The sequence below is a fragment of the Symphalangus syndactylus genome, chromosome 12 (genome assembly GCF_028878055.3).
Source record: "Symphalangus syndactylus isolate Jambi chromosome 12, NHGRI_mSymSyn1-v2.1_pri, whole genome shotgun sequence".
Classification (NCBI taxonomy): Eukaryota; Metazoa; Chordata; class Mammalia; order Primates; family Hylobatidae; genus Symphalangus; species Symphalangus syndactylus.
In genome coordinates, this window is record NC_072441.2 from 132,826,989 (window position 1) to 132,850,226 (window position 23,238).

Consider the following 23,238-nt stretch of genomic DNA (forward strand, 5'->3'; position numbering starts at 1 on the left):
AGACAACAGAGCCATGACGTGTTCCTTCCTGTGGGCCCAGACCCTGGATTCCTGAGCCACCACCCCCGCAGCCTCAAGATCTCCCCCTATCCTAGGCCTCTGTGACTTGTTCACAAATGCCCAGTCATCTGGCCATTCCACAAGGGGAGAAAATGGGCCCTGGCTCAAGAGTCCCGGGGTAGGACAAAGCCTTTCTGACCACAGCCTCGCTCTATATCTGTTCCTCTGTCGCCTGCGCTTAGGAAGTTTGCCTCTAAGCTGCAAGACCCTGTCGGCTGCTCTCCCTAATGACTCAGGGGCACCCCACGCTCAGCACATGCTCACAGTAACAATGCTCTCAGGTTAAGCCAGAGCCAGACTGGAGGGAGGGATCCTGGGAGGGAGGAGTGTTTGCTCCAGCAACCCATGGCAACTCCACAACACAGGTCCTTCCCCTCCCACTTGCCCTTCAGGCCAGCGGGGCCAGGGCTGTGGAGCCAGGACAGAACTCAGAAGCCAAAGCCTGCAGGTGACTCAGGTGCCTGAGGGAGTTTCGGGAGCAGAGGGCAGCCATCTCAGAACTGATTCTGGAGGAAGTGGGATCAGAGGCCAAAGGCAGAAGGTGGAAGGGGGCTTCACCAGTCGTCTGCCCTCAGCCTGGGCCAGGTGTAGGGGAGATCTTTGTGCCAGCCACCCTAGAGTAGATCTGGGTGGAAGATGACTGGATTCAACACCCCCAGGGCTGGAAGGATCTGTGGGGTTGAAGGAGCTGAGTCTGTCAGTCCTTCCTGGTTAGGGGTTGGAGGCACTGCCTCCACAGTCCAGGCTGAGGCAGAGGCCTGCCTCTCCTTCCAGAGAAGTCGGGTGGAAGGGAGAAATGGCAGTCTCTAAGACTCCGAGCGTACCTGGCTAACCTCCATTGTGCCCAGAGGAGCTCAGCAGGCAGGGACTAGCCGAGGATCCCAGTCCCAGCAGCCTCCTGTCCCCTCCTCATGTGTCTAACAGCCTTTAACCTTCTCAGCACCTAGGAACCCAGGCAACCTGGGACTCTGATCCACTTGTTCTAAAACACAGGTAAGAAGGGGGTCGAAGGTAAAAACCCTTGACATCACCGAGCAAGAGGCTGGGGTGGGTAGACAGATGCCCGGTGAAGGCCACCCTGAATGTGGGTCCTCCAGCCAGCAGGTCCATGGCCAGCAGGCCTCTGCCTCCGGGACGCCAGGAGGAGGAGAATGCCAAAGACTCCGGGCCGAAACCCTCACCGGTGCGGCCCCGAGGCCGCCTGCCCAGCATCGATGAGGCCCGACTGGCAGGTCCAGGTCCGGGCCCGGCCTCGCGCCGGGGCTCCATGCTGGGCCTGGCCGCGTCCTTCTCCCGCCGCAACTCGCTGGCTGGGCCAGGCGCGGGTCCTGGGGGTCGGCGGCCATCCCTGGGCCCGGTGCCCCCTCTGGGCTCACGGGTCAGCTTCTCAGGGTTGCCCCTGGCGCCCGGCCGGCGGGTGGCGCCCTCCTACCGCACGGAGCCAGTGCCCGGGGAGCGCTGGGAGGCTGCGCGTGCACAGCGTGCCCTGGAGGCGGCGTTGGCCGCAGGGCTGCGCGACGCGTGCTACTCCAGCACCGAGGCCGCGCGGCTGGTGCGGGAGCTCTGCGAACAGGTGCACGTTCGCCTGCGCGAGCTCAGCCCGCCGCGCTACAAGCTGGTGTGCAGTGTGGTGCTCGGGCCGCGCGCGGGCCAGGGCGTTCACGTGGTCAGCCGCGCGCTCTGGGACGTGGCGCGCGATGGGTTGGCCTCGGTCTCCTACACCAACACCTCGCTCTTCGCGGTGGCCACGGTCCACGGGCTCTACTGCGAGTGAGGGGGAGTCCAATTCTGCAAAATTGTTTATTATCCTAGGAGGAGGCCCCCCTGGGGCTCACATCCCAATAAATAAGTGTCTGACAATAAATAAAAGTGGTCCATAAATAACGCCCCCTAGCTGGGAGCTAAGGCTCAGGCTTATCTTGGAGAGGGGGTAGGAGCCAGCGAAGACAAGCCGCCCCCAACTCCAGTAAAGCTGGTCCCTGATTCCCTGGGGGATTCGGCCCAAAGCCCCCAGTGAGGCACCAAAGGAAGGGGGAGGGCCACGAAGGCAAAGGCCAGAGCCTTACAGGCACAGGCCTCAGGCCTCAGGGCTTGGGTCCTAGGCTGGGCTGCGGTCCCGGAGCAGGCGCAGAGCATAGCGGAGTCGCTGCCGCAGGTCTGGAGAGCAGCCCAGCTGCCGAAGGTGGGAAGCGAGGTAAGTACAAGCACTACGATTTCGGGCCACAAAAGTCACAAGGAGGGGCTCCCAGCCACTGAGAATCAGCTTGGTGTGGTCCCCGTAGAAGTTCACCTGCACACAGGAGCATGACAGTGGTCAGGATCTAGGCTCCGGGCCCGGCTTCCTCCCCAGCACCCTAGGCCTCCCGGACCTTCCCCGCAACTCCTGGATAGGCTCTTACCTGGACAGTGCCATCACTAAACAGCATGAGGAGAGCCTGATCCGTCTTGACCCACTGCAGCAGCAAGGGCGGAGCAGGTACCTCTACCTCTTCCACACTGGGCAGATCTCCACCCTGGGAGCAGGATCGGGGCAGGTCACTGATCCAGCGTGAGACAGCCCCCTCCGCATTAGTGTATGCCTTATCCTCTAGCTTTGAGCACCCCCCACCACAACCAAGGGGGAATCAGAGGGATCAGGATGGGTTAGTTTTCTTTTTTTTTTTTTTTTTGAGATGGAGTCTCACTGTGTCCCCCAGGCTGGAGTGCAATGGTGTGCCATCTCGGCTCACTGCAAGCTCCGCCTCCTGGGTTCACCCATTCTCCTGCCTCAGCCTCCGGAGTAGCTGGGACTACAGGCGCCCGCCAGCACGCCCAGCTAATTTGTTGTATTTTTAGTAGAAACGGGGTTTCACCTTGTTAGCCAGGATGGTCTTGATCTCCTGACCTCATGATCCACCCGCCTCGGCCTCCCAAAGTGCTGGGATTACAGGCGTGAGCCATGGCACCCGGCCAGGATGGGTTAGTTTTCAATGTACCACAGCCCCAGCCCTCACACCTTCATGAGGTGCTGCTCCATGTAGGAGGCAAAGTACCGCAGGATACCCAGCTGAGGCTGCAGGGCCCGGGGCACAGCATCCACGGAGAAGGAGAAGTGCTTTGTGCTGGTGGGGTTGTAGTGCACAGTCCTAGAACGGGGAGGCAGAGGTCAGAGGGAACCCTGCACCAATGCCCCTCCCCTGAGAAACCCAGAGCCCTGAGCCCAGGAGCACACACGAGGGTGTGGCCCTGCTGGGTTAGTGGCCTGAATATAAGGCACCCCAGAACAGCACTCACTTTCTGTTGGCCGACAGGGCCATATGTGTGCCATCGTTGAAGAGCACAGCCACACGGCGGCTGGACAGTTGATACCCAAAGCCGAACTTATTGGAGTAGTCAACCCACTTGCTGACCCACACCAGAGGCTCTGGCTGAGCCAGGGGGGCCGGGTTCTGTTCCGCTGTCATGGGAGAGGAGGGAGTCAGGACCTGCTCCTGGCCTCCCAGCCACAGAACTCCCACCACAGCAGCATGTACCAGACCCCAGCCTTACCTGGGGGCATGAAGGCTACACAGTTTCTCAGAGCACAAAGGGCTGACTCCACTACTGTGGCCACAGTCAGACCTTCTTCAAATCCTGAAGGAGACAGGGCACTGAGATTTAGGAATTAGCACCCCAGGACCCAGGCCAGACCCCTCTGCCCACTCCTTCCCTCTGGCCCCTGATCTCAGCTCCAGCAACCTCTAGCACCTCTCATCCTCCCTGGCTCCTCACCATCTCCACTGCTTGCCAGTGTCCCACGGGGTGAGCTGTCTTCAGGTGCTGTCTCTACCAGGCTGACAGGGGCTGGGCCAGAAGCTGCTGGAGCCTGGAGGGTTGGGCAGGGAAAGGGAGTGAGACAGGCCCCAAAATCCAAACCCTTGAGTCCATGGCCCAGCCCTGCCCTGGCTCCCAGGGCACCCCAAGTCAGCCCCGCCAGGCTGGTGACACACAGCCAATTAGGCTACCACGAGGCGGGATGCTTCAGCAGCCTCTTTTATCCTGGGCTTCCCTCAGCTGCTAGGGTGGGGGTGAGTCAGGGGAGCAGTGTCCACGTGAGCGCCTCACCTCCGGCCTGGCATCCTGATGGCCAACGGATGTGCGCATGAGGCCGCTCACCAAACCGGAGACCTCGTCCCTCTCCCGGACATGATTCTTACCTGGGGGTGAAGGGTGATACCGTCCTCAGTATCCTGCCCAGCCCCTCCACTTCCCACAGGGATGACACAGAGATTGGCCTCCCTGAGTGCCTGTACTGCAAATGCTCTCCCCAGGAGTTCCCAGGCACCCACACTCACACACCGGAGACAAATGTGACAAGCCGCTCTGCTGCTCTGCCCCCCTCAACCCACTGACACCCCAGACTCACTCTTGTTCTTCTTTCTGCCAAAGAGGCTCTTGGTAACTTTGGCAAACAGACTCCTAGCTGGGTTGGGGGGTGTCAGGTCTGGGACTGTCACGCAGCTGCTGATAGGGAGTCGATCGGGGGTGTAGCCCTAGGGAGGGGAACCATGTGAACAGAGAAGAGAGGCTCCAGGGGTCCTGTCACCTGCCCCCTTTCAATCCCTGGGAATACACAGATGGACTTAGAGGTCTGGGGAGCCACAGACCTTGGTAAAGAAGTCATGGCGCAGGATCTGGTCAACAGAGGGGCGGTCTCGGGGTGAGGCCCGAAGGATGGCGGCCAGGAGCTGCCGGGCAGGCAGTGAGAGGCTGGCAGGCAGCGTGTAGTGAACCTGCTTGATGCAGCGGTACGTCTCCTTCAGGTCAGCCGTCTCAAAGGGAGGGCTCCCGCAGAGCAGCGTGTACCTATAGGGCAGGGCCAAGGGGTCAGGAGTAAAGTGGAGGGGATGCTCCACCCACACACCCACCACCTGTCTGCTGTTGAACCTGGACCCTGCGACTCACATGACACAGCCCAGTGACCATACATCTGCCTCAGGACCGTGGCCCTGTCTCAGCAGCACTTCTGGAGCCACATAGTTGGGGGTGCCACAGATGGTCCTGAAAGAGGGTGGGGAGGAGGAGAGAAGGCTGAGACCCAGCCCAGCAGCCCCCCCACCCCTTCCCCCACTGTGAGTCCAGACAAAGCAGCTGCCTGTCACCAAAGGCCAGAGAACTCCTGCTTGTCCTGGGACAATGGATGCCAGGGATGGCAGCTGAGTCCCTGCCCACCCGCCTGGCCCAGCTGCTCAGCCGCTCTTCATGACAGGGGGAGGGCCTGACCCCCAGCCCAGTCCCCTCCTCCAGGGTCAACACAGAGAGTCCACAGCTGATCCCTTCCCCCTTCCTGCACTCCTGTCTGTCAGACAGGCATCAGGCTGTCACCTCCCACGGTTTGTGCCACACACACGCCAACACCAGCTGTCACAACCCCCATAAACACTCATCTGCCACATATGCTATCTGTGTCACACACACAAAGTATGATGGCCACAGCAGGGTTTTCTTACACCCACAATGTCACATCCCACCATTTCCACACTCTCAGTCTGTCTCTCACACACACATACACGCTGCCTGTCACCTTCCCCCATCCACACAAAGGGTAAGTCATATGCCTCCAAGAATCTGTATACCCCCATCTGTCTCAGGGACTCAGAGTCACCTACCCTATCTGTGTCACACACCTATAGGATCCTCCCCCTCTCCACCGGTCTCGGTAACACAGGCTGCCACCTCCACCTTCACACATGCATAAACAGCCCATCATCCCTTCCCATTTATCTCATGCACACATCAGGCAGTCACCTTGCCTCCCACATACATATGCACTGTCTGTCACGCATGTCATCTTTATCACACACAGGCCCCTTTCCTCAAAACTCACTTCTTCCTCTGCTCCGGAGGCTCCAACCGGGCTGCCAGCCCAAAATCCCCCACCTTCAGTTCCATGTTCTCAGTGATGAAAAAATTTCCTAGATGGGGAAAGAGAGGTGTGTCAGATTCTTTCCTTCCTCCCTCTCTCCGTACCTCCCCAACCTCCCATCCTTCAGGCTCAGGAGTCTCACCCAACTTGAGGTCCCGGTGCAAGATGCCGCGCTGGTGCAAGTACTTGAGGCCGGAAAGGATCTGCCGCAGGTAGTAGCGCACTTCTGGCTCCAAGAGGGTGTGCCGGGCCTTCCAGATGTGGGCCAGGGACTGCAGAGAGCCACTGCCTCAGACCCTGGTGGGCCCTCCCTCCCCCTCCCCCTCCATCTGTGCTCCCTGAAGAAGAAACAGGGCCCCAGTTTTGGGTCTTAAGACTGTCTTCTCGGCTGGGTGTGGTGGCTCACGCCTGTAATCCCAGCACTTTGGGAGGCCGAGGCAGGTGTATCACAAGGTCAGGAGTTTGAGACCAGCCTGACCAACAGGGTGAAACTCTGTCTCTACTAAAAATACAAAAATCAGTGGGGCGTGGTGGTGCATGCCTGTAATCCCAGCTACTCAGGAGGCTGAGGCAGGAGAATTGCTTGAACCCGGGAGACAGAGATTGCAGTGAACTGAGATCGTGCCACTGCACTCCAGCCTGGGCAACAGAGCGAGACTCCATCTCAAAAAAAAAAAAAAAGACTGTCTTCTCTCCCTCACTCTCATCCCTGCGGGAATCACCATCTTTCACCTTTCGGCTGCAGAGCTCCAAGAAAATGTAGATGTTGTCAGCGTCCTCAAAGTGGTGCGAAAAACGCACGATGTGGCGGTGCTGCAGGTCTCGGTGCAGCTCAATCTCATTTAGGATCTGCGATGAGGGCGCGGAGTCGTCATCCTTCCATGGTTCCCATGCCACCGTCCCCACCCCACCCCTCGCCCGCTGAGCCTGGACCCACCTTCTCGCGCTGATGCGGCTTGGCGACGCGGCTCTGAGGGATGACTTTGACAGCGTAGGCGCTGCCAGTCTCTGTGTCAGTGGCCTCATAGCAGCGGGCGAAGCCCCCCTATGAAGAGGGGGCATCAGGCTGGGTGTTCCGGGGGGCCGAGTCGGGCCCGCGGGCGTCCCCGCGTTGGGGGTCAAGTGCCCATGCCCGGCTCGGCGCCAGAAAAGAGGCCGGCCGGGACCCCCACCTCCACCATCACCACCCCGCGGACGTTCCCCGGCCCACCTTGCCCAACAAGCGGCCTTTGAGGTAGGTGCGGCCGCTGCGCGGGTCCGTGATGAGGCGCCCGGGGTCTGACGTCGGTAGCCCGGCCAGCATCTCCAGCTCAGGTCCAGGCAAGGCACTCGGAGGCGGCCCCGGCCCGGCCGGGGGAGCGGGCGCGGCGGCCGCACGCTGGAAGGGGCGCGGGGACAGGAAACCGGCGGCGGGCTCCATGCGGGCGGCGCGTCGCAGCGCAGCGCGGGCCCGGCTTCTTCTTGGTTCCGCCCGGCCCCGGCAGCGCGTGGCGCTGCCTGGATTTGCTACGCTGCGCTCGCGCCCGGGGGAGCCCAGCGTTTTTATCAATGAACGCCTGCCCCCTCCCCGGCGTCTAGTCACCGAGAGTCCCGCCCCCTTCCTGGCAGCGAGTCGAGGAGAGGCCGCTCCCACTCCCGGCGTTACATCACCCAGAAGCTCCTCCCCCACCCAACGCACTGCCAGACTCCGCCTCCTGGCCACGCCCCGGGGCGCAGCCCGGCAGCTAGTCACCAGGCAGGTGCAACCAAGCCGCAGGGGCCAGCTGATCCCTGTCCGCCTCTCTCCCCTCCTTGGCCACTGCGAGTCCCGCTCATGGGGGCCTCTTTCTTTCCCCATCCTTCGGGATGTGTGCTGAAGTCCGAGTGGGGCCCGGGCATCTGGGGGCATCTCCCCATCAACTAGATAGATCAGCGTTCCAGCCAGCAGCGGAGAGGCAGGGGCGGCGCTCGCTTTTGCCCGGGCATGTTACCCGACACTTCCCTTTCAGTGTGCCGGACCGCGTGTGTCCCTCGCCCTCGCCCGGGGCCCGGCCCAGTGCTGCCCTCTTTAGGGCCTGAAAGGAAGGCACCGTCTCGCGCCTGGCTTGCCTGGCCCGAGGGCTGCCTTGCCAGGTTTAGGAGTCAAGCAGAGCCTGGAATTTCAAGGTTTTTACCGTGCTGCAGGCCACATCTTCCGCTACCCACTTCTACACTCTTGAGGGGCAGATTTCGGGTTCCTGCGGGGTCCCCAATTCCCTTCCTCTGAAAATACCCCCGGGCCTGGGTCAGCAGCCAGAAGGCCAGAAAGTGAATGGGAATTGGATTTTCTTTTTTCTTTCTTTTTTTTTTTTTTTTTTTTTGAGACAGAGTTTCGCTCTTGTTGCCCAGGCTGGAGTGCAACGGCGCGATATTGGCTCATCGCAAACTCTGCCTCCCAGGTTCAAGCGATTCTCCTGCCTCAGCCTCCCGAGCAGCTGGGATTACAGGCATGCGCCATCATACGCGGCTAATTTTGTATTTTTTTTTTTAAGTAGAGACGGGGTTTCTCCATGTTGGTCAGACTGTCTGGAACTCCCAACCTCAGGTGATCTGCCCGCTTGGGCCTCCCAAAGTGCAGGGATTACAGGCGTGAGCCACCTCGCCTGGCCAGGAATTGGATTTTCTCAAATACTAGACATGGGCAATTGGGCAGCTAGTCTCTGGACCATGTGTACCCCTAGACCCCTGCGCAATGCCCACCCTTCCCAGGGCAAGAGACAGAGGCCCAGGACCACAGGCCTCCTGGCCTTGTCTCTCACCTCTCTGCCCTCTCTCTGTGCCAGCCAATCAATTACCATGCCATTCCTCAAAGATTTATTGAGAGCATCTGCTAAGTGCTGGACACTATCTCAAATAAAACTAATCAAGCTTGCAGCCCTCATTTAGTTTACATTCTGCTTGATGGAAACAGACAATGGGCAAGCAGATAAACAAGGTAATTGCAGGCTGTGAAAAGTGCTATGAAGGAAGAATAAACAGAAGAGCAAATGAAGAGCCTACTTTAGAAAGAGTAGCCAGGAAAGTCAACAAATATTTGCTGAGTACCCGATTCCTGTCAATTTTGTCTCCCAAATAGCTCTGATATCTACCCCCTTGGCTCCATCTTCCCCTCACACCCTGGCCTGGGCCACAGTCTCTCTTGTCAGAATGATTGCCACAGCTCCTTGCTACTCTCCTGGCCTTTGGTCTCATGCCCATTTCATCCCCCTCCATATACTGTTAGAGGGATCCCGCCCAATCCCTCATCAGACCCACGAGGGCAAACTTCTCCAACCTTGTCCTTCATGACCACTGAAGGGAGACCCAGGACAGCCTCAGATGTGGAGAAATACTAGTAGCCAAAATGACTGAGGGGGAGTTGGGGATAGGGATGGGCAGGCAGACCCTAAGTGCCTGCTCAAGAGTCTGGTCTTTATCCTTATAGGTCAGCAATCTTCCGGGGGGAGATGGTGGTGGGGCTAGAAAGGACAAATCCCCAGGGTAAATGGATCAGAGGCATTTAGAGAGTCAAAAAGGCATATTCAATTTTGCACTGTTATTTATTTTGTTTTGTTTTGTTGTTTGTTTTTTGAGACAGAGTCTTGCTCTGTTGCCCAGGCTGGAGTGCAGTGATGCGATCTCTGCTCACTGCAACCTCCGCCTCCGGGCTCAAGTGATTCTCCTGCCTTAGCCTCCAGAGTAGCCGGGATTACAAGCTCGTGCCGCCACGCCCAGCTAATTTTTGTATTTTTTAGTAGAGACAGGGTTTCACCATATTGGCCAGGCTGGTCTCAAACTCCTGACCTTGTGATCCACCCACCTCGGCCCTCCCAAAGTGCTGGGATTACAGGTGTGAGCCACTGTGCCTGGCCCAAAATTCATATATATATATATATATATATATATATATATATATATATGTATGTATATATATTTTGAGACAGAGTCTCAAAAAAAAAAAGAATCGCTTGATCCCAGGAGGGGGAGTTTGCAGTGAGCTGAGATCGTGACACTGCATTCCAATCTGGCAACAGAGGGAGACTCCATCTAAAAGATAATAATAATAATAATAATAATAATAATAATAATAATAAATAAATAAATAAATTTTGGGGCCGTGCAGTGGTGGCTCATGCCTGTAATCCCAGCACTTTGGGAGGCTGAGACAGGCAGATCACTTGAGTCCAGGAATTTGAGACCAGCCTGGGAAACATAGTGAAACCCCCACCTCTACTAAAAAAAAATGCAAAAATTGGGCCAGCTGCAGTGGCTCACACCTGTAATCCCAGCACTTTGGGAGGCAGAGGCAGGCGGATCACCTGAGGCCAGGAGTTTGAAACCAGCCTGACCAACATGGTGAAACCCTGTCTGTACTAATAATACAAATATTAGCCTGGCGTGGTGGCGCCCACCTGTAATCCCAGCTACTCAGGAGGCTGAGGCAGGAGAATCGCTTGAACCTGGGAGGTGGAAGTTGTAGTGAGCCAATATTGCCCCATTGCACTGCAGCCTGGGTGACAGGGCGAGACTCTATCTCAAAAAAAAAAAAAAAAAAAAAGTTAGCTGGGCATGGTGGGCAGGCACCTGTAATCCCAGCTACTCTGGAGGCTGAGGCAAGAGAATCGCTTGAACCCAGGAGGCAGAGGTTGCAATAAGCCGAGATCACACCACTGCACTCCAGCCTGAGTGTGACAGAGTGAGACTCCGTCTGAAAAAAAACATACAAAATTTATCGGGGTGTGGTGGCTCACACCTGTAGTCCCAGCTACTCAGGAGGCTGAGGCATGAGAATCACTTGAACCCAGGAGGTGGAGGTTGCATTGAGCTGAGATCACACCACTGCACTTCAGCCTGGGTGACAGAGAGAGATTCTGTCTCCAAAACAAAACAAAACAAAAATTAGCTGGGTGTGGTGGTGCACGCCTGTAATCCCAGATACTTGGGAGGCTGAGGTGGGGGAATCCCTTGAGTCCTGGAGGTCTAGGCTACAGTGAGTCATGATCATGCTGCTGCACTCCAGCCTGGGCGACAGAGAGCTTGTCTCAGAAATATATATAGGGCTGGGCGTGGTGGCGCATGCCTGTAATCCCAGCACTGGGAGGCCGAGGTGGGCAGATCACCTGAGGTCAGGAATTTGAGACCAGCCTGGCCAACATGGTGAAACCCCATCTCTACTAAAATACAAAAATTAGCCAGGCATGATGGCAGGTGCCTGTAATCCCAGCTACTTGGGAGGCTGAGACACGAGAATTGCTTGGACCCAGGAGACAGTGGTTGCAGTGAGCTGAGCTCGTGCCACTGCACTCCAGCGTGGGTGGCTGAGCGAGACTCCGTCTCAAAAAAAAAAAAAAAAAAAAAAAAAAAAAAAAAATATATATATATATATATATATATATATATATATGAATTTTGGAAGGGAGCACAGTTCTGCCCATAATTGCCTCTTAATTATATCACCAAGTCTAGCAAGATCTAACACACTCTGTTTTTTTGTTTTTTGTTTTTGACACAAGGTTTCACTCTGTGGCCCAGGCTGGAGTGCAGTGGCATAATCATGGCTCCCTGAAGCCTCGACCTCCCTGGCTCAGGCAATCCTCCCAACTCAGCCTCCCAAGTAGCTGGGACTACAGCTGGTGCATGCCACCACACCCAGCTAATTTTTTTTTTTTTTTTTGAGACAGAGTCTTGCTCTGTCACCCAGGCTGGAGTGTAGTGATGCAGTGACAGGATGGCAGATCACTGCAACCTCCGCCTCCCGGGTTCATGCCATTCTCCTGCCTCAGCCTCCCGAGTGGCTGAGACTACAGGCGCCTGCCATCACGCCCAGCTAATTTTTTGTATTTTTAGTAGAGACGGGGTTTCACCGTGGTCTCAATCTCCTGACCTCATGATCCGCCCGCCTTGGCCTCCCAAAGTGCTGGGATTACAGGCATGAGCCACTGTGCCCAGTCTTTTTTTTTTTTTTTTTTTTTTTTAGACAGAGTCTCGAAGTGTTGCCCAGGCTGGAGTGCAGTGCAGTGACACGATCTCAGCTCACTGCAACCTCTGCCTCCCAGGTTCAAGAGATTCTTGTGCCTCAGCCTCCCGAGTAGCTGGGGTTACGCCCCCGCCACCATGCCTGGCTAATTTTTGTATTTTTAGTAGAGACAGGGTTTCACCATGTTGGTCAGGCTGGTCTTGAACTACTGACCTCAAGTGATCCGCCTGCCTCGGCTTCCCAATGTGCTGGGATTACAGGTGTGAGCCACTGCGCCAGGCCAGTTGTTCATTTTTTCAACAAATGTTTTGTTGAGCAGCCTCTATGTGTCAGGTCCTGTGCTGCACCCTGGAGTGACCTGTAGGTAGGACAAGGACACTGGACTGTAATTAGTGCTATAGTGGTGAAGACAGACAGGGTATGGGGGTGGCCTATGGGAGCCCAGAGGTGGGATCACACCCAGTTTGGGGAATGCACGTAGGCTGAGATTTCTAAGTTGAAACCTGAGAGCTGAGGAGGAGTTAGCCAGGAACAGTAATGGACAGGAGGAGAAAGTATTCCAGAAGACGAACCCTGTGCTCCTTGAGGCATGGAGTGAGAGCTGTTGGTCCTGGAAAAAACTGAAAGTTCCGAGTATCTGGAGGAAAGGGGAAGGGTGACTGGAACAGTCCAGGGGCCAGAACTCCAAAGGCTTTGCAATGTGTGTGGAGGAGTGAAGGCCTACTTGCCCCTTCCCCAATTTGCCAAGTTCCCAAGCTGCCCTAAGTTTTGAATTTGGTGAGTTCAGGTGAAGTCTGACAATATAGCCAGGGAGTGGGTCTGTAAAGTGGGAAAGAGGGGACCAGGACAGGCTCCTTGGGAGAGAAAGCTGATTTGCCCTCCTGGCCTGGTTCCCTAGAGCCCCCTCCCCAAAGCTGATGAGCTCCTGCCAAGCACGTAGGTGCTGAGCCTAAGACTGGGTTCCCTTCTCCTCCCAGGCTGGGATTTAAGGTTGAGCTCAGGCTGTCTGATCCATGGCCATGTTACCTCTCTAATCTCTGCCACACAGGACCCTGGCCAGGGGCCACCACTCAGGCACAAAATGAAATCCCATCTGGCCTTTCTTGCTGTTGTCTTGTGGCTTCCTCAACTGGCTGGGTGGGCCCACACCCAGGCTGGGGCTGTGAGCTTATTATCTTGTCTTCCTGTTCTCTCTGTCTTTTGTTGTTGTTTGTTTGTTTGTTTAGATGGAGTCTTGCTCTGTCACCCAGGCTGGAGTGCAGGTGGTGCAATCACAGCTCACTGCAGCCTCAATTTCCTGGCTCAAGCAATCCTCCAACCTCAGCCTCCAAGTAGCTGGGACTAGAGGCATGCACCACCACACCCGGCTAACTTTTTGTATTTTTTGTAGAGACGGGGTTTTGCCATGTTGTCCAGGCTGTTCTCGAATTCCTGGACTCAAGTGATCCCGCCTTGGCCCCCCAAAGTGTTGGGATTACAGGCATGAGCCACCGTGCTTGGGCCAGAATCTCTCGAGTGTCACGTCACAGAGGCCAACGGAGGAGGGTCAAGAACAAGAGATGCCAGGTAAGGTTAGGACTTGGGAAGGGCCATTCGCTTCAGCAATAAGGAGATGGCAGGTGTCCTTGGTGGGTGCAGAGGTGGAAGGGATAAAGCCAACCTGAAATAAGAGATGTGCTGATAGCCACAGTAGCACTTCCCACTTACCTGGTGCTATTGTGAGCACTTTATACAATTAATTCGCCTAATATTCACAACCACTCCATGTGATAGGCATTATCATCCCCATATCCCCATGGGGAATTTTTTTGTTTTTGTTTTTGTTTTTTTTTTTTTTGAGTCTTGCTCTTGTCACCCAGGCTGGAGTGCAGTGGCGCAATCTCGGCTCACTGCAAGTTCCGCCTCCCAGGTTCACGCCATTCTCCTGCCTCAGCCTCTCCGAGTAGCTGGGACTACAGGCGCCCGCCACCACGCCCGGCTAATTTTTTTTGTATTTTTTTAGTGGAGACGGGGTTTCACCGTGGTCTCGATCTCCTGACCTCGTGATCCGCCCGCCTCGGCCTCCCAAAGTGCTGGGATTACAAGCGTGAGCCACCGCGCCCGGCCTTTTTTTTTGAGATGGAGTCTTGCTCTGTTGCCCAGGCTGGAGTGCAATGGCATGATTGGGGCTCACTGCAGGTTCAAGCGATTCTCCCACCTCAGCCTTCTGAGTAGCTGGGATTACTGGTGCCTGCCACCAAGCCCGGCTAATTTTTGTATTTTCAGTAGTGACAGGATTTTGCCATGTTGGTCAGGCTGGTCTCGAACTCCTGACCTCAAGTGATCCACCTGCCTTGGCCTCTCAAAGTGCTGGGATTACAGGAGTGAGCTACGGCACCCGGCCTCTCATGGGGAATTTAAAAGGTTCAATGGCTTTCCCAAGGTCACAAAGCTTGGTGACTTTGGTGACCATGGTAAAGCATGGACTTGGGAACCTGGGCAGTGTGGCTCCAGAATCCATTTCACTGCCAAGCCATACAACCACCTCTCAGCTGTGAGGAGGGGACAGGGGAATGGGTGGGCAGGACCAATAGGGAGGGAGAGGCAGAGCTGGAGGATAAGGAAAGGTGGGGCAGGTGATTTATGGGCTGAGTGGTTCCCTCTCCTGCACCATAAACAAAGGGACTGGTCAACAGCTGAGAAGGAGATAAGGTGATTCAGGAGGTAGGGACTGGGTGGGCCTGGGGACCGCCCTCTTCCTCTGGCAGAGGCTTCAGGTCACGTACTTTTATCCTGGGCTCTGTGGGAAATTCACAGACCACAGGGCTGGGAACAAGCAGAGGGGTGAGGGCCACAGGTGCGGGTGGGGGTGCAGGATTGAAATGCAGCCAGCTGGTCTTCCTGGAGTAGAGCTGTCAGGGAGACACGGCCTGAGCTCCTGCACTCCCAGGACCCGGCTTTCCAAGTCCTAGAACATCTTTAAGTGGTAAGCAGCCCAGATGCTCTAGGAAAGCCACCGATCGAAGCCTGAGAATGAACTGCCTGGCCATGATGCCTGAGGCCCAGCTGGTATCTCACCCTCCCCAGGTCAGGTCCTGGACACACACAGACACACACACACACACACACTCTCTCTCTCTCTGAGTCCTGTTCTTTCCTCATATTGAGATCTCACATGGGAGACCTGGAAGGAGAATGTAACTCCAGTCAGGCCATGAGTAGTTTTCCAGATCTTGGCTCATCTGGGAAATCTCACAAAATAGCAGGGGTGGGGTGGGGGACCAGATGTCTTTCATCTTAAAAGGGAAGAGAGAAACGGAGAACAAAAGAGGGGGTGGAGGGAGGCAAGGAGGAGGGAAGGATGAGAAGAAAGAAAGGAAAAGAAGCTTGCTTGGTTTCAAGTCCTCCCCAGCTTTTTCTTTTTCTTTTTTTTTTGTTTTGTTTTTGTTTTGAGACAGGGTCTCACTCTGTCATTCAAGCTGGAGTGCAATGGCCGTATCATGGCTCACTGCAGCCTCAAATTCCTGGGCTCAAGTGATCCTCCCACCTCAGCCTCCCAAGTACCTGGACTATAGGCGCACACCACCACACCCTGCTAATTTTTAAAAATTTTTTGTAGAGACAGGTCTCACTATGTCGCCCAGGCTAGTCTCAAACTCCTGGACTTAAATGATCCTCCCACCTCAGCCTCCCAAAGTGTCAGGATTACAGGCATGAGCCACTGTAATCTAGCTTTACCTAGATGAATCAGATTCAAAACTGTTCTCAGGTGTCTCACAGGCTAGAGGGGAGATCTCCCTGTAAACAGATCACAGACCACTGTGATTAACTGCTGCAAGAGAGAAAACCCAGAGGGTTTTGAGGACTAACCTGGGGAAGATCATAGAAGACTTCCTAGAGGGTGCTCTGAGCCACACCTTGAAGGAACAGTTACAAATGAGCTAGGCATATACACCTACTATGCAATCACAAAAATTAAAATTAAAAAAGAATTTTAAATGAGCTAGGCAGAGGCTGGTGATGAAGGTAGAGGTGGGTAAGTCTCAGAGGGCCTTGTGTATTCAGCTTAAAAGCCAGGATCCAGCACTGTTTGGTCTGGGGCAGGTTAGCAGGACATGAGGAAAAGGTCTCTGCCTCCTCATCTCTCAGGGACTGTCTGGCTTGGAAGGCTTGGGAGGCAAGAGTGGACCAGTGGTAGGAAACCAAAGAGAATAGATTCAGATTTTCATAGTAACAGCAGCCCAAGCCAACCACCCACAGTGCTTTAGGCCGTAGGCATTGTTTCTGTGAACACTCAAAATTACCCCATGAGGTTAGGCATTCTTGATCCTGATTTGCAGAGGAGGAAACTGAGGTTCAGAGAGATTAGGTAACTTGCACAAAGAGCTGGGATTCAGACCCAGGTCTGTCCAACTCCCAAGCCTGTGCTCCTAATCACCTCTCTATGCTTCCTCTCTTTAGGAAACTTGCAGAAGAGAACCAGCTCACAGTGTAGGGGGAGGAGCTTCCCAAAACAAGACAGAGGCAGGACCACCACTCTTGGGATTTTTCAGCGTTCACTTACCTCAGCACTGGGAGGGTAAGTGAGCTGCCAATTCTCTTCCGTTTTGAGGTTCTATTTCTTTTCCTTTCTTTTTCTTTTTTGAGACAAAGTTTTGCTCTTGTTGTCCAGGCTGAAGTGCAATGGCATATCTCGGCTCACCGCAATCTCCGCCTCCCGGGTTCAAGCGATTCTCCTGTCTCAGCCTCCCTAGTAGCTGAGATTACAGGCATGTGCCACAATGCTCAGCTAATTTTGTATTTTTAGTAGAGATGGGGTTTCTCCATGTTGGTCAGGCTGATCTCGAACTTCCGATCTCAGGTGATCTGCCTGCCTCGGCCTCCCAAAGTGCTGGGATTACAGACATGAGCCACAGTGCCTGGCCTTTTTTTTTTTTTTTTTTTTTTTTTGAGACAGAGTCTCGCTCTGTCACCCAAGCTGAAGTGCAGTGGCACCATCTCAGCTCACTGCAACCTCTCCCTCCCAGGTTCAAGTGATTCTCCCATTGAGATTCTATTTATTTTTCTTTTTCTTTTCTTTCTTTCTTTCTTTTCTTTTTTTTTTTTTTTTTTTTTTGATTACCCAGGCTAGAGTGCAGTGGCACGATCTCGACTCATTGCAACCTGGGCTTCCCCAGGTTCAAGCAATTCTCCTGCCTCAGCCTCCCACGTACCTGCTGGGATTACAGGTTTGTGCCACCACACCCTGCTAATTTTTGTATTTTTAGTAGAGACAGGGTTTCACCATGTTGGGCCAGGCTAGTCTCGAACTCCTGACTTCAAGTGATCCACCCGCCTCAAGGCTACCCAAAGTGCTAGGATTACAGGTGTGAGCCACCTTGTCTGGCGGCCGAGGTTCTGTTTCTATTGGTGCCTTAGGTATTATTTCCTCCAGAGGTGAAAGTGGCCACTCAAATCCTGGGCACCCCTAGGAGTCAGGATGTTGGACACAGGTCTTAACGGGGCCTGCACTCCTAGGCCTGAGCTTCCAGATCTGTGGCTGTCAGCCCTGTGGCATGCATGGGGAAGAGCCTGGCCAAGACCCCCAGACCCTGTACAAGAAGCCTGGGAGTGTGGCCAGTGCATAGGATGGGTCCTGGAGCTCATGCCTTTGCTAGGCCACTTCCAGCCTTGGAAGTCCATCAGCCCTGGCTTTGAATCCTGCCTCCAACATGTTCTAGCTGTATGGCCGACTGTGGGCAAGTCATTTATCTCTTGGAGCCTCATCTGTGAAATGTGGATGATTAATTCCCTACCTTATGGGGCTGTGATGAGGATTTCATGAGAGGATGACCTAGTAGTGCCCTTGGCATGGTTCCTGTCGCTTAGTCAGTGTTCTGTGATCAGCAGCTGGTATTATTATAACAGTTTATCATGCATCTGTCTTCCCACTTGAAACGTGGGACAATAACCCCTGTCATACTGGCTTGAAGGACATGGTGTCATCTGTGTGAGCTGTGGGGTCAGTATAGGTGGCATTTCTGCCACTCAAAGGCCAGCCCAACCCTACAGGGGTAGGGAGACACACCCAGTTCCCAGCACCAGGGGAAGCTGGATGACAGCTTCAATCCATCAATGATAGGCCTCAGTCCAGCCTAACTTTATGGACCGCAAAGGTACTTAAGTCTGTGGGGGTTGAAGTCTAGCCCGGTTCTTCTTCCACACGGGCTGCTGCCCAGAGCAGGTAGGCAGGTATGGGATAGGGGTGAGAGTGCCCTGGGCTCTGGTAGTTCTAGTTAATCAGCTTCCAGAGCAAAGCCCCAAGGAATAGCAGTGGATTTGGGCTGGAGCTGCATCTCTTGTCCGCAGCAGTTCAGGATCTGGTTACCCCTAGCCCTGCAGGCTGAAGAGGAGCTTGAGGAAGCCTCATGCATGAAGGCACACAGATCTCAGTTCTACCTTGTCCAACTCTAGCCTGGCTTTGCCCATGTACTGCTGAGTTCTGCAGGGGGTGGGGTGTGCCTTTCTGCTCTGCAGGCTCCTACCCCCTTGTCCACTGATGCAGGGTGAAGGCTGGGGTGTGTGAGACCAGAGTGGAAGGGAGGTTGTCTGGAGAACTAAAGGACAGCCCTGGGGACAACTCTTGTGACCTCCTGCCCCAGGCTCCCAGCACCATGACGGTTTCATATACTCTCAAAGTGGCGGAGGCCCGCTTCGGAGGTTTCTCTGGCCTGCTTCTCCGTTGGAGGGGAAGCATCTACAAGCTCCTCTACAAGGAATTCCTCCTCTTCGGGGCCTTGTACGCTGTGCTTAGCATCACCTACCGGTAAGGGCAGGGTCTTAGAGCTGGCGGAAGTGGGGAGACTGGGTCACCCACCTCCCTCTAACCCAAGCCTACACCTGCCTTTCCCAGGCTGCTGCTGACCCAGGAGCAGAGGTACGTGTATGCTCAGGTGGCCCGGTACTGCAACCGCTCAGCGGACCTCATCCCCTTGTCCTTTGTATTGGGTAAGGCTCCCCTCTAGTTTTCCCTGTGTCCTCCTTATTGTGTTCCCTGACCTCTGGGTTGGGTTGACAGCTCCAGTTCAGCCTGGGCAATGTAGCGAGACTCTGCTAAAAAAAAAAAAAAAAAAAAAAGGATTTACTCAACAGAGTGGCAGAGCCTGCCTGGTCAGCCAGAGCAGGCCCAGCAGGCACAGGAGCTGGGTGCTGGGTCCAGCACTTCCAGAGGGCAGGGCCCTATCACTTGCTGGACCCTCACTTCCAGCAAGGCACAAGACACCTGCTGGCCTCACAAGCCCACCCTGGGCACTGGAGGGGAGCTGGACAGAGGTGACAACCCCTTCCCCACCCTCCTGGGAAGCAGTCTCTTGGCTTTGAATCCCCACTTTCCCTCTGCTGAAGAAGTTTGCCCTCCTCCCTCCTCCTGGCCTCGCACAGCAGGGCACTGGAGCTGAATGTTTCCTTCCCCCTGCCACGATTCAACTGGCCTGGACCAGGCCCTTTGCTGGGGGAGGCGAGGCGCTCCGACCCCCAGGCTCTCCACCCTCCCTTCCTACTCCCTCTACCACGGCGGCCAAGCAGGTTTCTATGTGACTCTCGTGGTGAACCGCTGGTGGTCCCAGTACACAAGCATCCCGCTGCCAGACCAGCTGATGTGCGTCATCTCGGCTAGCGTGCACGGCGTGGACCAGCGGGGCCGCCTGCTGCGCCGCACCCTCATCCGCTACGCGAACCTGGCGTCAGTGCTGGTACTGCGCTCGGTCAGCACCCGCGTGCTTAAGCGCTTCCCCACCATGGAGCACGTGGTGGACGCAGGTGTGCCGCCCGCCGGGAGCCTCTGGGGGCCCGGCCCACGGCCGGATGCAGGTGCCGCCTGGGAGAGTCCTGGGAGCAGGGGCCTCCAGGGAAGGGTCTGGACTGCGACAGGAATGCGGAACCGCGAGTCCTGGGACAGCCGGTGGACGCGAGGGAGGGGAGCCAGACGGCGGAACAGCAGCCTCCCCTGGCGGCAGAGGGTGCAACTGCACCCCACCTGCTTTACCCCCTCAGGTTTCATGTCCCAGGAAGAGAGGAAAAAGTTTGAGAGCCTGAAATCCGACTTCAACAAGTACTGGGTCCCCTGCGTCTGGTTCACCAACCTGGCGGCCCAGGCCCGGAGGGACGGGCGAATCCGTGACGATATAGCTCTCTGTCTACTTTTGGAAGTGAGTGGGCCCCGGACCAGACCTATCTGCCCTCCTCCAAGTTTAAAGATGAATAATAATTTTAGTACCTAACACTTGTATGGCACCAACTGTGTACCTCGGCCTTTTGGAAGCCCTGTACCTATGTTAACTCATTCATCCCTTACAGCAACTCTTGAGATAGGTACTATCATCCTCTTTACACAGATGTGGAAACTGAGGCACAGAGTGGAAAAGAAATTTGCCTAAGTTACACAGCTAGTTAGCAGAGCTGGGATTCAAGCACCCCATCTTAATACACCTCTGAGGGCAGAATGAGAAAGAGCCTCCCGGCCGGGCCCAGACCTAGTTTGTGCTGGGCACCCCTGTTCCTTCCTCACCTCTGCTGACTTCCTGTTCCTGCTGTCCCTCCAGGAGCTGAACAAGTACCGAGCCAAGTGCAGCATGCTATTCCACTATGACTGGATCAGCATCCCCCTCGTCTACACCCAAGTAACTGCCTCTCCCCTCCTGGGTCCCAGTGCCTATTGTATGTCCTGTGCTGTGTGTGAGATGAGAAGAATTAGTGATGGTACTTGCCTGGCCATTTCAGTCCCCTGAGGCACTGGGTTCATCCTCAAAGCCTCCCACCACCCCCACCAAGGTGACCCTGTCCCCACTGGTACTGCCACACCAGGATACATGTTTGATTACTTGTCAGACTTCCCATAGATCCTCAGAGGCAGGGGCGGCATTTCTCCTTGTCCCGCTGCATCCCGCGCTGAGCCTGGCTCTTCCTTCTCCAGGTGGTGACCATAGCCGTCTACTCTTTCTTTGCCCTCTCCCTGGTTGGCCGCCAGTTTGTGGAGCCAGAGGCAGGGGCTGCCAAACCTCAGAAGCTTCTGAAGCCGGGCCAGGAGCCAGCCCCATCCCTGGGAGACCTGGACATGTATGTGCCTCTCACCACTCTGCTGCAGTTCTTCTTCTATGCTGGCTGGCTCAAGGTGGGCACTGCAGATGGGCATGCCAGCCTGCTCTGTGGAGATGTGGGCACAGGGGCTGCCCCAACTTTGGGGACAAAGAGTGAGGCTCTGAGCCCAGAAAACTTTGTCTCTGCCACCTATAGGTGGCTGAACAGATCATCAACCCATTTGGTGAGGATGATGACGACTTTGAGACAAACCAGCTCATAGACCGCAACTTGCAGGTGAGCAAGCATCAGGAAGGATCAGGAGTCCAGGGCAGCTCCTGGGCCCCCTCTCCCGGTCAGCTCTCAGCCCGGCCGCGGGAAGGAGAGGAGAGGAAGATCCTTGTAACTTGCTGGTGGCCCAGGTGTCCCTGCTATCCGTGGACGAAATGTACCAGAACCTTCCCCCCGCTGAGAAGGACCAGTACTGGGATGAGGACCAGCCGCAGCCACCCTACACTGTGGCCACGGCGGCCGAGTCTCTGCGGCCCTCATTCCTGGGCTCCACCTTCAACCTGCGGTGAGTGGCTTGCGCCGGACCTGACCCGGCACGCGGGTCCTCGCTCAGCCTCTGGGGCACAGATGCCTCCGTCCCTTCCCGAGAGTCGATCCCGCGTCCCCGCTCCCGCCCTGTGCCCCGGCTCAGCCCGCCCTCCCGCCCGCAGCATGAGCGACGACCCTGAGCAGAGCCTGCAGGTGGAGGCGTCCCCCGGATCGGGTCGGCCCGCACCCGCCGCGCAGACCCCGTTGCTCGGCCGCTTCCTGGGCGTAGGGGCGCCCTCCCCCGCCATCAGCCTCCGGAACTTCGGCCGCGTGCGAGGCACCCCCCGTCCCCCGCATCTGCTGCGCTTCCGGGCCGAGGAGGGCGGCGACCCCGAGGCCGCACCCCGCATCGAGGAGGAGACGGCGGAGTCCGGGGACGAGGCCCTGGAGCCCTGAGGTCTCGCCTGCCCCAGCCCGGTTCCCCCCACCCACTGCCCTCCTTCCCTCCCGTGCCCGGTCCTGCCAGCCAGCTCTATTAGAGCAGCTTTTCCTGTGTGCCTTGAAGGCCAGAGCATTTAGGGACAGAACTTGAAAGAGAAGATGGCGAGAAGGGCCTGAGCCAGGGCTGGGAATGTGTCCACTTTGGTGGGAGAGAAGGTCGGATGGGTTGCTTGGGGGACGTGAAGCTAGAAAAATAAATGAGCCCAGGCATAGAGGACTAGAGCCCAGGTGCACGGTTAGCTTCACAGCAACAGGGAGCTAGGCCAGTGATTCTCAAACTTGAGGAAGGATCAGCATCACGGAAGGTCTTGTCAAAAGAGTGCTGGGCACCACTCCCAGCATTTCTGGCATATTCGATTTGGGATGGTGCCCAACAACTTGCATTTCTAACAAGTTCCCAGGTGATGCTGTGCTGCTGGTCCAGGAAACACAATTTGAGAGTCATGTGAAACGTGCTTGAAGGGGTATACCTTACCCTGGTAACCTTACTCAAAAGAGGGGTCAGTGTGTGCTGGGGGACTTTTGCCTTGTCTGTAATGTTCAAGTTTTTGTTTACATTGAGAATATATTCAAGTTTTTAAGTTTTGTTTAGTTTTTGTTTATATTGAGAATATATTTATTGTGCAGTTATAATTGTTTAAAATTGAATTGGCATGCATGCAGTAGGATGAAGATGAAGGAAAGAAGGGTTTGGGAATCTGTCTTGGAGGCTGATTAAAGTCAGATGTGAAGGCAGCCATCCACCACTCACCCTAGACCTAGCATTTGGACTTCAGTGTGCCAAGCTCTTCTCCACTCCCACCAACCACACGGGGGAAAAAGTACAGTTTACAGGTGGAAGCCTAGGCCCATCTCCATGGTGGGCCTGCAGTGCTGGGGGCACTTGGCCGATATAAGTAAAGAGCCTTCTGTGGCCGGGCACAGTGGCTCACGCCTGTAATCCCAGCACTTTGGGAGGCCGAGGTGGGCGGATCCCCAGAGGCCAGAAGTTAAAGACCAGCCTGGCCAACATGGTGAAACCCTATCTCTACTAAAAATACAAAAATTAGCTGGGTGTGGTGGTGGATGCCTGTAATGCTAGCTTCTTGGGAGGCTGAGGCACAAGAATTGCTTGAACCTGGGAAGCGGAGGTTGCAGTGAGCCAAGATCACTCTACTGCACTCTAGCTCTCAGTTACAGAGCCAGGCTCTGTCTCCAAAAACAAACAAACAAACAAAAAGTCTTCTGGAAACAGTCTGCCACAGAG

General features: G+C 55.5%; 3 protein-coding genes across 7 annotated transcripts; 2 read left to right on the forward strand and 1 right to left on the reverse strand.

Annotated features, from left to right (window-relative positions):
- The first annotated feature begins 230 nt into the window (after nt 1-230).
- On the forward strand, nt 231-1,944 carry DYNLT4 (dynein light chain Tctex-type 4). 2 transcript variants are annotated; one of them, XM_055255061.2, is made up of 3 exons: nt 231-508; nt 1,001-1,053; nt 1,158-1,944. In XM_055255061.2, the coding sequence occupies exon 3, from the start codon at nt 1,169-1,171 to the stop codon at nt 1,832-1,834; it is 666 nt and encodes a 221-aa protein (XP_055111036.1). In that variant the 5' UTR covers nt 231-508; nt 1,001-1,053; nt 1,158-1,168; the 3' UTR covers nt 1,835-1,944. The 2 variants fall into 2 exon arrangements, with proteins under 2 accessions (XP_055111036.1, XP_063483830.1); XM_063627760.1 differs by having other exon boundaries at nt 353-508; nt 1,162-1,944.
- On the reverse strand, nt 1,847-7,930 carry PLK3 (polo like kinase 3). 2 transcript variants are annotated; one of them, XM_055255057.2, is made up of 15 exons: nt 7,155-7,930; nt 6,882-6,989; nt 6,677-6,793; nt 6,087-6,216; nt 5,906-5,993; nt 4,984-5,079; nt 4,686-4,884; nt 4,445-4,571; nt 4,144-4,235; nt 3,811-3,904; nt 3,589-3,672; nt 3,334-3,496; nt 3,056-3,185; nt 2,460-2,573; nt 1,847-2,350 (listed from the first exon to the last, which is right to left on the reverse strand). In XM_055255057.2, the coding sequence occupies exons 1-15, from the start codon at nt 7,830-7,832 to the stop codon at nt 2,159-2,161; spliced, it is 2,412 nt and encodes an 803-aa protein (XP_055111032.1). In that variant the 5' UTR covers nt 7,833-7,930; the 3' UTR covers nt 1,847-2,158. The 2 variants fall into 2 exon arrangements, 1 of the variants encoding a protein (XP_055111032.1); XR_010117685.1 differs by lacking the exon at nt 1,847-2,350 and having other exon boundaries at nt 2,461-2,573; nt 2,913-3,185; nt 7,155-7,894.
- Nucleotides 7,931-13,340: 5,410 nt separating this feature from the next.
- BEST4 (bestrophin 4) lies at nt 13,341-22,573 on the forward strand. Of its 3 annotated transcripts, XM_055255059.2 has the most exons (11): nt 13,341-13,484; nt 16,359-16,476; nt 18,539-18,702; nt 18,790-18,884; nt 19,461-19,694; nt 19,929-20,083; nt 20,477-20,554; nt 20,848-21,045; nt 21,168-21,248; nt 21,374-21,528; nt 21,674-22,573. In XM_055255059.2, the coding sequence occupies exons 3-11, from the start codon at nt 18,551-18,553 to the stop codon at nt 21,945-21,947; spliced, it is 1,422 nt and encodes a 473-aa protein (XP_055111034.1). In that variant the 5' UTR covers nt 13,341-13,484; nt 16,359-16,476; nt 18,539-18,550; the 3' UTR covers nt 21,948-22,573. The 3 variants fall into 3 exon arrangements, with proteins under 3 accessions (XP_055111034.1, XP_055111035.1, XP_055111033.1); XM_055255060.2 differs by lacking the exons at nt 13,341-13,484; nt 16,359-16,476 and having other exon boundaries at nt 18,087-18,702; XM_055255058.2 differs by lacking the exons at nt 13,341-13,484; nt 16,359-16,476; nt 18,539-18,702; nt 18,790-18,884 and having other exon boundaries at nt 18,985-20,083.
- Nucleotides 22,574-23,238: the final 665 nt, after the last annotated feature.